This window comes from Nerophis ophidion, linkage group LG12, assembly GCF_033978795.1.
Source record: "Nerophis ophidion isolate RoL-2023_Sa linkage group LG12, RoL_Noph_v1.0, whole genome shotgun sequence".
Taxonomy (NCBI): domain Eukaryota; kingdom Metazoa; phylum Chordata; class Actinopteri; order Syngnathiformes; family Syngnathidae; genus Nerophis; species Nerophis ophidion.
The window spans coordinates 20,332,811-20,345,197 of NC_084622.1; the positions used below are offsets into that span (position 1 = coordinate 20,332,811).

The 12,387-nt window shown below is 40.1% G+C and overlaps 1 protein-coding gene across 1 annotated transcript in view; it reads right to left on the reverse strand.

The window, feature by feature from the left end:
* Positions 1 to 1,436: 1,436 nt before the first annotated feature.
* Positions 1,437 to 12,387, reverse strand: part of LOC133563103 (matrix metalloproteinase-15-like) — a 52,231-nt gene continuing 41,280 nt past the window's right edge. Inside the window, exon 10 of the mRNA XM_061917048.1 lies at positions 1,437 to 8,940. Coding sequence (XP_061773032.1) covers positions 8,477 to 8,940 — 464 coding nt within the window. The 3' untranslated portion in view covers positions 1,437 to 8,476. The remainder of the gene's footprint in view (positions 8,941 to 12,387) is intronic.

Sequence of the window (12,387 nt, forward strand, 5' to 3'; positions counted from 1 at the left end):
CATTTTCAAATTGGAGGAAGCTGATTTCAATACCGATAATTTGAAATCGCATAAAGGGAAGAAGATTAAGAGCTATTCAGTAGGATTTAAGGTCCAAGCTAGCGAATACCGGTTAATATGCCGGTACCTGTGGAGAGGTGGAGCCGACGGTCCGACAGACAGGCAGGGCACGCTGGAGCCCGGCCCAAGATGGCGGCGAGGTGACGTCGAGCGAGCGGAGACGATGAGCGACCTGGACTGAGGTTTTATTGAAAAATAAACAAAGTCAAACTGCTCAAGCCATGTCCTTCCTTGGTTGTCCTGGGAACCCGCAAGACGACAGCTTGAGACCGTCACAATACCGTAGCTGCGTGTGTCAAATAAGAGTCATTAAATGGTAGAGGGCTCTAGTGATCCTTCTTGTGACTACTCGGCTGCAGAAGAAGTGACATTGAGTCACGTGATATGTGCTGGGACGGATATGACGGACCTTCTGATAGCAGTTTTCTAAACTAGACTTTCAATCGAAGCAGGAGGTAATAAAGGAAGATCTCCATCAAGACAGAGAGACTTTTAAAACTGAAGAAAGGTAGGGAATACTTCTATGAACAAGGTATCGATGATTTTGATCAGAAGGAGCTGGCATGGACTATATTTATAAGTAAAGGTAAGACCATAATATTTTTTTATTAAACGTGCTTTTCATGATGGTATCCCTACATCACACTCAAATTTTTACTGCATGCCTTTGGTAAGTGCCGGAGTGAGAAGAGGTTTTAAAATATTTAGCGCATGCTTACTTTTACTGCATGCCTTTGGTAAGTGCAGGAGTGAAATGAGGTTTTAAATTAATTAGTACCCCGGCGGCAATTCAAGGAAATACGGTATTCTATTTGTATTTGCTTTAGTTTTCTTTTCTTGACATGTTTTGTGAAAGACATCATTTGCTCAATCTGATTGTTTGAAATTGTTGAGATTTGTTGAAAGTTATTCGGTTTTTGTGTACATTGTTCAAAAAAAAAAAGGTTCCAGGGGCCCATTTTCAACCCACAACTCGATTTTGATGGCCTGCTGCACAGTGCAGAAATGAAATTAAACAATCAAAAATAGCAAATGGAGAAAAATATTGATGTTACATTAGTGTACAAAGTGTAGTCTTAGAACATTTCTGTCAATTATTAGAGTCTATTTACAAAGTGAAGAAAGATATATGAAAATCAATTGTTTGATTTTTCATTCTGATGCCCTGACTGGAAAAATGTTAGACACCGAGTGGTAAACTTGACTCATATTCAAGACAAAGTAGAGAATATTAGCATGCATACACCAATGAGGCGTACAGTAATTAACAATGACTGTTGTCATCCGAGGAGCAAGGACTCCCTCTTGTGGCAAAAAAGATAACAGCAACACTTGAAGGTAATAAACGTGTGACAAAGTTCAGCAAAGAAAAGGAGTCAAAACCTCAGACTTTTATTGGCAAGTACAAAACACGCTCACATTCAGAGAAAAACAACAAAAAGTATGAAGCGCAAGGATGGTAAACCCGGATTAAAAACAAGTATTTAGTTGAGACAAAAGGCAGAGAAGTGATGAGAATATGCAGAAGAGGCAAAGTGAAGAAGGAGGTCAGAGGAAGTCGTCTCCTGCTAAAGACAAACAATGTGGAGATTTGAATGATTTAGGTCAGGTGGCTCAACGCCAGCGCTGCTCCTCCCTTTTTCTTTTCTTCTTTCCTCTACGCCTCTTTTTCCACAGAAATAACAACCAGAATCCTTTTGCTTCACCTTCCAACTCTTTTTCTTTCTTCCTTCATCGCATTCTCTCATTTTCTCCTCATCCAACCAATTTTTTCATTCCTTTTTTCCCCCCCTCCATTTTCCTCCTCTTTCTGTAAGCCTTACGCAACTAAATCTACAACATGTGGGCTTAATGGAAAGCAGACCTGGTTTGCTTTTGTCCTGCAGGCTTTGCCCACTGAAGAAACATACAATAATACAACAATACAGGGTGAAAATATTCTTTAGACCAGGGGTGTCCAAAGTGCGGCCCGGGGGCCATTTGCATCCCGCAGTTCATTGTTTACCGGCTCCCCACACAGTCTGGAAATGCTATTGCAAAAATAAAAAATAACTTTAAAAATATTGGAATGAAGTGAAATCTAACGAGAAAAAGTTGCAATGTTGACACAAAGCTGCCATGCAGGCTGTTTTTTTATCTTTTGTCTTTCTTTATTTTGGATTTTTTTGCCATTGCTCAAAAAAAAAAATAATGACAAAAAAATCCATGTTATAATAAATTATTTTCAAAGCTCCAATTAGTTCAAATATTTCACTTTAAAATGTTTTATGTGGTAAATATTGAATATATTGTGCAGTTGCCGTATAAAAACAAAGTTTTCTTTGACAAAAGAGCATAAAACAAACAAAATAATAGTTTAAACGTAAAATTGACAGATATATCTGAAGTTGATCTCGTAACTTAAGTGTTGAAAGTTTGAAAAAAAATAATAATAAAAATGTATCACTTTCTGAGTGGGGCACCTTTTGGATTCCAAATATACTTAGTGGTATTTTATTTATCTTTTGACTGTAATTACTCAAAAATATAAAATAATTAAAATCAATAGTGTCCTGCATTATTGATCTTTTAGGGCTCTAATTACTAAATACTGCATATTTCAGTTTTGCTATGAAAAAAAAAAAGTTGTTTTTGACCAAAATGCCATAAAACCTTTTTTTTTTTTAAAGTTGATATAGAGATTTACTGTAAGCGTTAAATAAAAAAATAATAATACAAATTTGACTTATTTTTAACATTTTATTAACTGAGACCCATTATGGTACCCGGGACCCCTAAAAGTAAAATACATTTTAAAAATACATATATTTTGTTATGGTTTGAAAATAAATAATATCAAAATGGCCACCACATGCTTTAATTTTTCCGTGTGTGGCCCTCAGTGGAAAAAGTTTGGACACCCCTGCTTTAGACGATCCCCTCCCATCCGTACAGATTTATTTTCTCTGATTTGACTTGTCACTACTTTGTCCCAGTTTTTCTACACCGTCTCAATTACTCGAACGGCCAAACATTGAGCATAATAAAGTACTTTGTATGCCAAAATATCAGGTTAAGAACCTACGAGGGACGTGGGGCCAAAGAAAGTTGCGAGTGCCAGCACTTTGATAAAGGAGGTGAGAAAGACTATTGAATTCAAGACAGAAATACAAAGATGGGGTCAGTGTAGAGTTCCCCTTCCTCCACTCAACGTCATCTCCTACAAGTCCTCAATAAAAATAAGTGATGCTAAATGTTGAATTATATGTATTTCACATTGTTGTCTGCATACAACTATAGTTGGTCTCTATAAAATGTGTTTTGTGCTTATATCTTTGGGTGTCTAGAATGCATTTGCATTTTTATGGAAAAGGTTGCTTGGGTTTTAGTACAATTTGGTTTTCATAGAAACTTTTTAAGAGGATATAGAGTCATCCCTCGCCACATCACGCTTCAAATATTGCGGCTTTACCATATTGCTGAGGTGTTAATATCATTTTTAAAGCATACACCACAACATTTTGGGCCTAAATTAAGCATTTTTAAGCATTAAAATGGCTAAATAAACAAAAATACAGTAGTACCGGCCACTACAGGAGACCAAACCAATCAGAAGGGAATACACGTTTGAACAAAATGGCTGTTCAGTATCGCGGCCACCGATTGGCTCAGCCTCAAGCAGCATGACCATATTGAATTAAAATTGTAACGGTGATCAAAGGGTGTTATTGCATATCTCGAGGGTTTTCAGATTGTTGAAAAACAGTTTTTAAAGGCCTACTGAAATGAGATGTTCTTATTTAAACAGGGATAGGAGGTCCATTGTATGTGTCATACTTGATCATTTCGCGATATTGCCATATTTTTGCTGAAAGGATTTAGTAGAGAACATTGACGATGAAAGTTCGCAACTTTTGGTCACTAATAAAAAAGCCTTGCCTTTACCGGAAGTAGCAGACGATGTCCGCATGACGTCACGGGTTGTGGCGCTCCTCACATCTGAACATTGTTTGTAATCATAGCCACCACCAGCAAGAGCGATTCGGACCGAGATAGCGACGATTTCCCCTTTAATTTGAGCGAGGATGAAAGATTCGTGGATGAGGAAAGTTAGAGTGAAGCACTAGGGGGGAAAAAAGGCGACGGCAGTGGGAGCGATTCAATGTTATTAGACACATTTACTAGGATAATTCTGGAAAATCCATTATCTGCTTATTGTGTTAATAGTGTTTTAGTGAGATTATAAAGTCATACCTGAAAGTTGGAGGGCTGCAGTGACCGCCAGTGTCTCTGAGAGAAGCCAAATTAAGAGCCAAGATCACAGCTGCTGCAGGAAGACGCTAACTCCGCACAAGTCTCCGGTAAGAGCAGACGTCACGGGTTGTAGAGCTCCTCACATCCTCACATTGTTTGTAATCAGACAGCAGCAGCGAGAGCGCTTCGGACCGAGAAAGCAACGATTTCCCCATTAATTTGAGCGAGGATGAAAGATTCGTAGATGAGGATAGTGAGAGTGAAGGACTAGAAAAATAAAAAGGAAAAAAAAGGCGAGGGCAGTGGGAGCGATTCAGATGTTATTAGACACATTTACTAGGATAATTCTGGATAATCCCTTATCTGCTAATTGTGTTACTAATGTTTTAGTGAGATTATATGGTGGTACCTGAAAGTCAGAGGGGTGTGGCCACGGGTGTGGTAATAATAATAATAATAATAATAAAGAATTAGATTTATATCGCGCTTTTCTATTATTAGATACTCAAAGCGCTCACAGAGAAGTGGGAACCCATCATTCATTCACACCTGGTGGTGGTAAGCTACATCTGTAGCCTCAACTGCCCTGGGGTAGACTGACGGAAGCGTGGCTGCCAGTTTGCGCCTACGGCCCCTCCGACCACCACCTATCATTCGTTCATCATTCATTCACCAGTGTGAGCGGCACCGGGGGCAAGGGTGAAGTGTCCTGCCTAAGGACACAACGGCAGCGATTTGGATGTCAATAGGCGGGGAGCGAACCTGCAACCCTCAGGTTTCTGGCACGGCCGCTCTACCAACTACGCCATGCCGCCCCTTCTCTCCTCCCGCCAGTGTCTCCGGTGTGAGGAGGTAATAGTCCGCAGCTGCTGGAGGACGCAAGCTCCGCTCATGTCTACGGTAAGAGCCGATTTATTAGCATAATTTTCTCACCGAAACCTGCCGGTTGACATGTGGTCGGGAACCATGTTCGCTTGACCGCTCTGATCCATAGTAAACCTTCACCTTCGGGAATGTAAACAAGGAAACACCGGCTGTGTTTGTGTTGCTAAAGGCAGCTGCAATACATCGCTTCCCACCTACATCTTTCTTCTTTGACTTCTCCATTATTAGTTGAACAAATTGCAAAAGATTCAGCAACACAGATGTCCAGAATACTGTGTAATTATGCGATTAAAGCAGACTACTTATAGCTTGGATCGGGCTGGAAGAACATGTCCGCTATAACCGGTGACGTCACAAGCACGTGTCATCATTCCGCGACATTTACAACAGAATACTTTGCAGGAAATTTAAAATTGTAATTTAGTAAACTAAAAAGGCCGTATTGGCATGTGTTGCAATGTTAATATTTCATCATTGATATATAAACTATCGTGGTCGGTAGTAGTGGCTTTCAGTAGGCCTTTAAAGCTCTTGCAATGAAAATATTATATTTATAATCATCCATCCATCAATCCATTTTTTACTGTTTGTCCCTTTTGGGGTCGCTGGAGCCGATCTCAGCTGCATTTGGGCGGGAGGTAGGGTACACCCTGGACAAGTCGCCACCTCATCACAGGGCCAATTTATAATCAATGATTCCAAATGTGTTAACAGCGCTCATGTCAGGAAGTACTTAACTAGGGACGACTGTACCAACAATTTTTTTGTTGTGGTTTGATGGCGCTCCCTGCATGGTAAAATAAGTGTTGCAGCTCTGAACTCAGCAGAGGGCGCTATCTCACAGGTCAATTTGCGCAACATTTTCCAGCTGGAAGATGCTTTGTTGTGTTTTCTAACAATACTGTTAGGGGGTTTTAAAGGCCTACTGAAAGCCACTACTAGCGACCACGCAGTCTGATAGTTTATATATCAATGATGAAATATTAACATTGCAACACATGCCAATACTGCCCTTTTAGTTTACTAAATTGCAATTTTAAATTTCGCGCTGAAATATCCTGCGGAAACGTCTCGGTATGATGAAGCTTATGTTGACGCGTGCTAGTGACGTTATTGGTTGTAGCGGACATTTTTATCCCAGCACCACTCACGGCTAAAAGTCGTCCGATTTAATCGCATAATCACACAGTATTCTGGACAACTGTGTTGCTGAATCTTTTGCAATTTGTTCAATTAATAATGGAGACGTCAAAGAAGAAAGATGTTGGTGGAAAGCGGTGTATTTCGTCCGGCTGTAGCAACACAAACACAGTCGGTGTTTGTTAGTTTGTTGTGAAGCCTTAATATGGAACAGAGCGGTCAAGCGAACATGTTTCTCTACCACATGTCAACCAGCAGGTTTCGGTGAGGAAATTGTGGTAATAAGTCGGCTCTTACCGTAAACATATAAGTTTGTAAGTATGAGTGTCCTGGGTATGACGTTAAACTACATCCAGGCATGAGACGGGAGGTTGTGTGTGGGGTTAGTGAGTCCCAACTAACGTCTATAAAATGCACACAAAGAACCGTTTACACCTTCTCTTGTGACTGGCGGGCGGTCAGCGCCATGAAGCTGAGCGGGTCCCTGGGTAAATGGGGCGCGGACAACAAACAGGACGGACTAAGTTCAACAGCCCAGTAAGGCAATTAGTCCAGGAGAAGGATCTCTGATATAAAATACCCCTTCCAACCCGCACCAAGCCAGCGTGGAAGGTGTAGGCTAATAACCAGCATGAAAAGTACGCCAAATGGCAGAAACACGCTGAGGCTTTCGTCCAGCGGTGGACTGACAACGGCTGATGATGATACCGTAAACATGAGTGGAGCTTGTGTCGTTCCTCCTGCAGCTGTCAAAGAGGCAGCTGCGACTTTCTTGGCTGCTCCATGGCTTCCCTCAGAGACACTGGCGGTCACCACACCCCTCCGACTTTCAGGTATGACTTTATAATCTCACTAATACACTAGTAACACAATAAGCAGATAATGGGTTTTCCAGAATTATCCTAGTAAACGTGTTTAATAACATCTGAATAGCTGAGATAGGCGCCAGCACCCCCCGCGACCCCGAAAGGGAATAAGCGGTAGAAAATGGATGGATGGATGGATGGCTCCCAATGCCCTGTCTTTTTTTGTTTCTTCTAATCCTTCACTCTCACTTTCCTCATCCACGAATCTTTCATCCTCACTCCAATTAATGGGGAAATTGTCGCTTTCTCGGTCAGAATCGCTCGCGCTCCTGGTGTCCATGATTGTAATCAATGTTCATATGTGAGGAGCCCTCACACGCGTGACGTCACGCGCACATCGTCTGCTACTTCCGGTACAGGCAAGGCTTTTTTATTAGCGACCAAAAGTTGCAAACTTTGTTCTCTACTAAATCCTTTCAGCAAAAATATGGCAATATCGCGAAATGATCAAGTATGACACATAAAATGGACCTGCTATCCCCGTTTAAATAAGAAAATCTCATTTCAGGAGGCCTTTAACTAGGGAAGACTGTACCAACTATTTTTTGTTGTGGTTTGATGGCGCTCCCTGCATGGTAAAATAAGTTCTGCAGCTCTGAACTCATCAGAGGGCGCTATCTCACAGGTCAGTTTTCGCAACATTTTCCAGCTGGAAGATGCTTTGTTGTGTTTTCTAACACTGTTGGGGGTTTTAAATGTGTAAAACCGAATATAAAATACTTTGAAAACCGTTATGGTTGAGAGCACCAATAACAGTACTTTTAACGGGTGTGTCTATTATTTTGTGTTTTTTTGGTGGGTGGTCTTGGAAGGTAACCCCCACAGATAGCAGGGATCTACTGTGGGGATTGTACTTCTTAGGGGTGGAGCCTAAAGGAAAGATCTCAGTGGGAAGAGGGAAGGTCTGTGCAAAAAGAAAAACAACTGGTATGTGCCGTTGTTTGAGTAAGTGGTCTCTTCGTGGAATCATGTGATGCCGGGCCATGTGTGCTCGGAGGATGACCCCGGCTAGCGTGCGTGCGTGAGAGCACTCTAAGTCACATCTGCCAGCACAACAACACAAAGAGGGTAAAAAAAAAAAAAAAAGTGCAAATGTGTTGCTGATGCAAGTGTTTAACACAGCTGTCCCCCATTTTCTATGATTCTTCCATTTTCTATTGTGCCACTAAGTGCAGTACTAGAAAGAGGACTCCACAGCCACCGCAGTAACCACTTGGTAGGTCGCATTGGCTACAACCATCTTCTCGCCATGCTGGAATAAGCAAAAAAAGCTCTCTTGGTTTGTGTTGGTGTCACACCCAGTTCTGCAGCGAGCGCTTGCAGTGCACCAGAGCTCTGGGGGTCTCTTTGTTCTGCAGAGTCCTGAGGATGGCGTAGATGAAGACGAGGATGACCAAGATGAGCACCAGAGGAGCCACCACCATGATCAGAGTCATGACTTTGGAGTCGTCGTCGGCCACAGTCACCACCACGTCCACCTCGTCGGCGTCCGCCCCTTCCCCTGGACCGGCGGACTTTGCCTCGTCGTCGTTTTCCGTGTCTTTGTCCTTGCCTTGGTCCGCGTCTTTGTTCTCATCCTTTCCTTCGTCCGAAGATTCGGTGGGCTTGTCTTCAGCCTCGGGGTCGGGTTGAGGCTCGGGGACGGCCACGCAGCCCATGAAGTCCTTAAGGATGGAGCGAGGGTAGCCACTGTCTGCCGCGGTCTTGTGGTTGTCGAACCGCCAGTAATTTGCACCTTTGTAGAAATAAGTGTAAGCTGCAGAAGACATAAAACACATGATTATTAGTTGTGTTCAATGTTATTTTCCAGCCGTTTAGGTACAAAAAGATGCACATTACACCGATGAAAAGGTTTCAAACTTACATCTGTGTCCCCGAATACAATGTTCTAATGCAGTAGTTCTCAAATAGGGGTACATGAAGGTATGCCAAGGGTTACGTGAGATTTTTTTTAAATATTTTAAAAATAGCAACAATTCAAAAATCCTTTATGAATGTTTTTACTCAATAAATACTTCAACAAAATATGAATGTAAGTTCATAAACTGTGAAAAGAAATGCAACAATGCAATATTCAGTGTTGACAGCTAGATTTTTTGTGGACATGTTCCATAAATATTGATGTTAAAGATTTATTTTTTGTGAAATGTTTAGAATTAAGTTCATGAATCCAGATGGATTGAATCCATGAATTGATTAACGTGGACCCCGACTTAAACAAGTTGAAAAACTTATTCTGGTGTTACCATTTAGTGGTCAATTGTACGGAATATGTACTGTACTGTGCAATCTACTAATAAAACTATCAATCAATCAAATGAATGTACATATTGTCCTTTGGACCCCCCTGTCAAAAGCTTCTTCTAGCTCAGGGGTAGGGAACCTATGGCTCTAGAGCCAGATGTGGCTCTTTTGATGACTGCATCTGGCTCTCGGATAAATCTGAGCTGACATTGCTTAACACGATAAGTAATGAATAATTCCACTTGTAATCATAGTGTTAAAAATAACATTCAAAATATAAAACATTCTCATGCATTTTTATGTTCAAGAAGTTGCGTTAATGGTAAGAAGTAATTTATTTATTATTGGTTAGTGTGGGGCTTACCCTCCTGGAGGTTCTTCAGACCACCAAGCACCGACATGAGAGCCTGTTTTAGGGTAAAATATTGTTGTTGTTTTTTCAATTAGTCTCTCAGTTGCTTTCCAGCAATTTTCTTTTTCTCTTTCGTCCTCACTCTGGCTCCAGCCCCAACCCTGTTTCTCCTCCTGGCTGCTGCTTATAACAGAGCGACAGGTGATTAGATAAAAAGGCCCAGGTGGGCCATCTACGCACCTGTCGCTGATTTCGAGGCCTACCCTGGCAACATCTCGCTTTGCTGCAGGCCCGCAGGCCACGCACCCTCCACAGTTAACCTTAGAATAACAATGTTGTTACAAAGAATAAGAGACCTATTGTACTCTGGAAATGTTGGTCTTACTTAAAAATGCACACGTTTATTTGTGTTCAGTGTTAAAAAAAATATTATATGGCTCTTAGGGAAATACATTTTAAAATATTTGGCTTCTTGGCTCTCTCAGCCAAAAAGGTTCCCGACCCCTGTTCTAGCTTATTTGGGGGACCCTTTCATGTACCAACATCTTTAAATGATGATATTCACCACTATTGTAAATGTTATATGGTATTGTGAATAAACTTGTGAAATATATAATCTCTATTACAATCCCCAAAGAGGGCACTTTAAATTGATGATTACTTCTATGTGTGGAAATCTTTATTCATAAATGAATCACTTGTTTATTTTTCAACAAGTTTTTAGTTATTTTTATATCTTTTTTTCCAAATAGTTCAAGAAAGACCACTACAAATGAGCAATATTTTGCACTGTTATACAATTTAATAAATCAGAAACTGATGACATAGTGCTGTATTTTTCTTCTTTATCTCTTTTTTTTTTCAACCAAAAATGCTTTGCTCTGATTAGGGGGTACTTGAATTTAAAAAATCTTCACTGAAAAAAGGTTGAGAACCACTGATATAGGTAACTCCTTTTATGCACATATTTAAGTATTAAAAAAATTATAATTATACAACAGTTGAAATGTTAAAAACATGCTAACTATTTGTATTGAAGACTGCAGTTCACTTAGACATTTGAGCAAAAAAAAAAGTGGAACAAAAAATTAATCCAAAAATAATTTACCATAGGGTTAAAAATGTCATGTGTCACTAATACATAAGAAGTGGATTGAAGTAAATTATACTTATATAGCGCTTTTCTCTAGTGATTCAAAGCGCTTTACATAGTGAAAACGCAATATCTACGTTACAATTAAACCAATGTAAACAATTTAATAAATCAGAAACTGATGACATAGTGCTATATTTTACTTCTTTATCTCTTTTTTTCAACCAAAAATGCTTTGCTCTGATTAGGGGGTACTTGAATTAAAAAAATGTTTACAGGGGGTACATCTCTGAAAAAAGGTTGAGAACCACTGTTCTAATGCAGACCTGGGCATATTAAGGCCACATGTGGCCAGTTAAGCTTTTCAATCTGGCCCGCCGGACATTCCTAAATAATTTTTTTAAGTCTTTAAGATGGAAATTGTAGCTGCCATTATGATGTGCAGTGATGTTTTCTAATGACCGTAAGTCTTGAACTATACAAAGTTTTTCAATGGTTAGAATCTGCGCTTTTGCATAATATACTAGTTAGTATGGTCATCTAATTAGTTACTATGGTAATCGAATTAGTAACCATGGTGATGTAAGTCACAGTAGCTAAGACAAGGCACCGAGCAGTGTGGGCGTGGTTTGTTTCCACAGAGTGTTTCCAAAGCAGTCAGCCTGAAATGCGGGTGTCAGGTACAGACGCAGAAGGAGATTTTTACAACAAAGTTCTAAAACTTAGTGATATAGCAGATGTATCAGATTGTAGGTGTACATTTTTCTTCACCCTTCGCGTTCAAATTACGCTGTTTGTCGTATTTTTGTTGCATTTCGCTTGATTGTAAAATATGTCGATGGAGAGGGTGTGTGACGTTCATATGTTGTCGATATTCAGTGTTTTATCGGTCATAGTTAATATTGCAAATCCCACATTCTTTATTTTCATTCAGTAAAAAAAAAATTAAACTCCATGTCATGACGTTTTTAGCATTCAACATTATTGTGAGTATTTGTACTAAAGTTCCTTAAAATCCTATATACCGGCCCCCAGACACATTTGTTTCTCTAAATTTGGCCCCCGGAGTCAAAATAGTTGCCCAGGCCTTTTCTAATGCAAAGACTTTTATTGGCCTTCGGAATATTTTCAGTAAAAGAATTGACTCAATAATGAGATGGATGCACTTTGTCAGCTATTACCAGTGGCAGGAATTACGCCAATACTTTGACGAATGACCAGTAAATGAATTAATTACTTTTACATACAGTACATGCCAAAAGTGTGGACACACCTTCTCCTCATTCCATGCGTTTTCTTTATTTTCATGACTATTTACATTATAGATTGTCACTGAAGGCATTAAAACTATGAATGAACACATGTGGAGTTATGTACTTAACAAAAAAAGGTGAAATAACTGAAAACATGTTTTATATTCGAGTTTCTTCAAAATAGCCACCCTTTGCTCTGATTACTTTTTCGCACACTCTTGGCATTCTCTCGATGAGCTTCAAGAGGTAGTCACCTGTCAT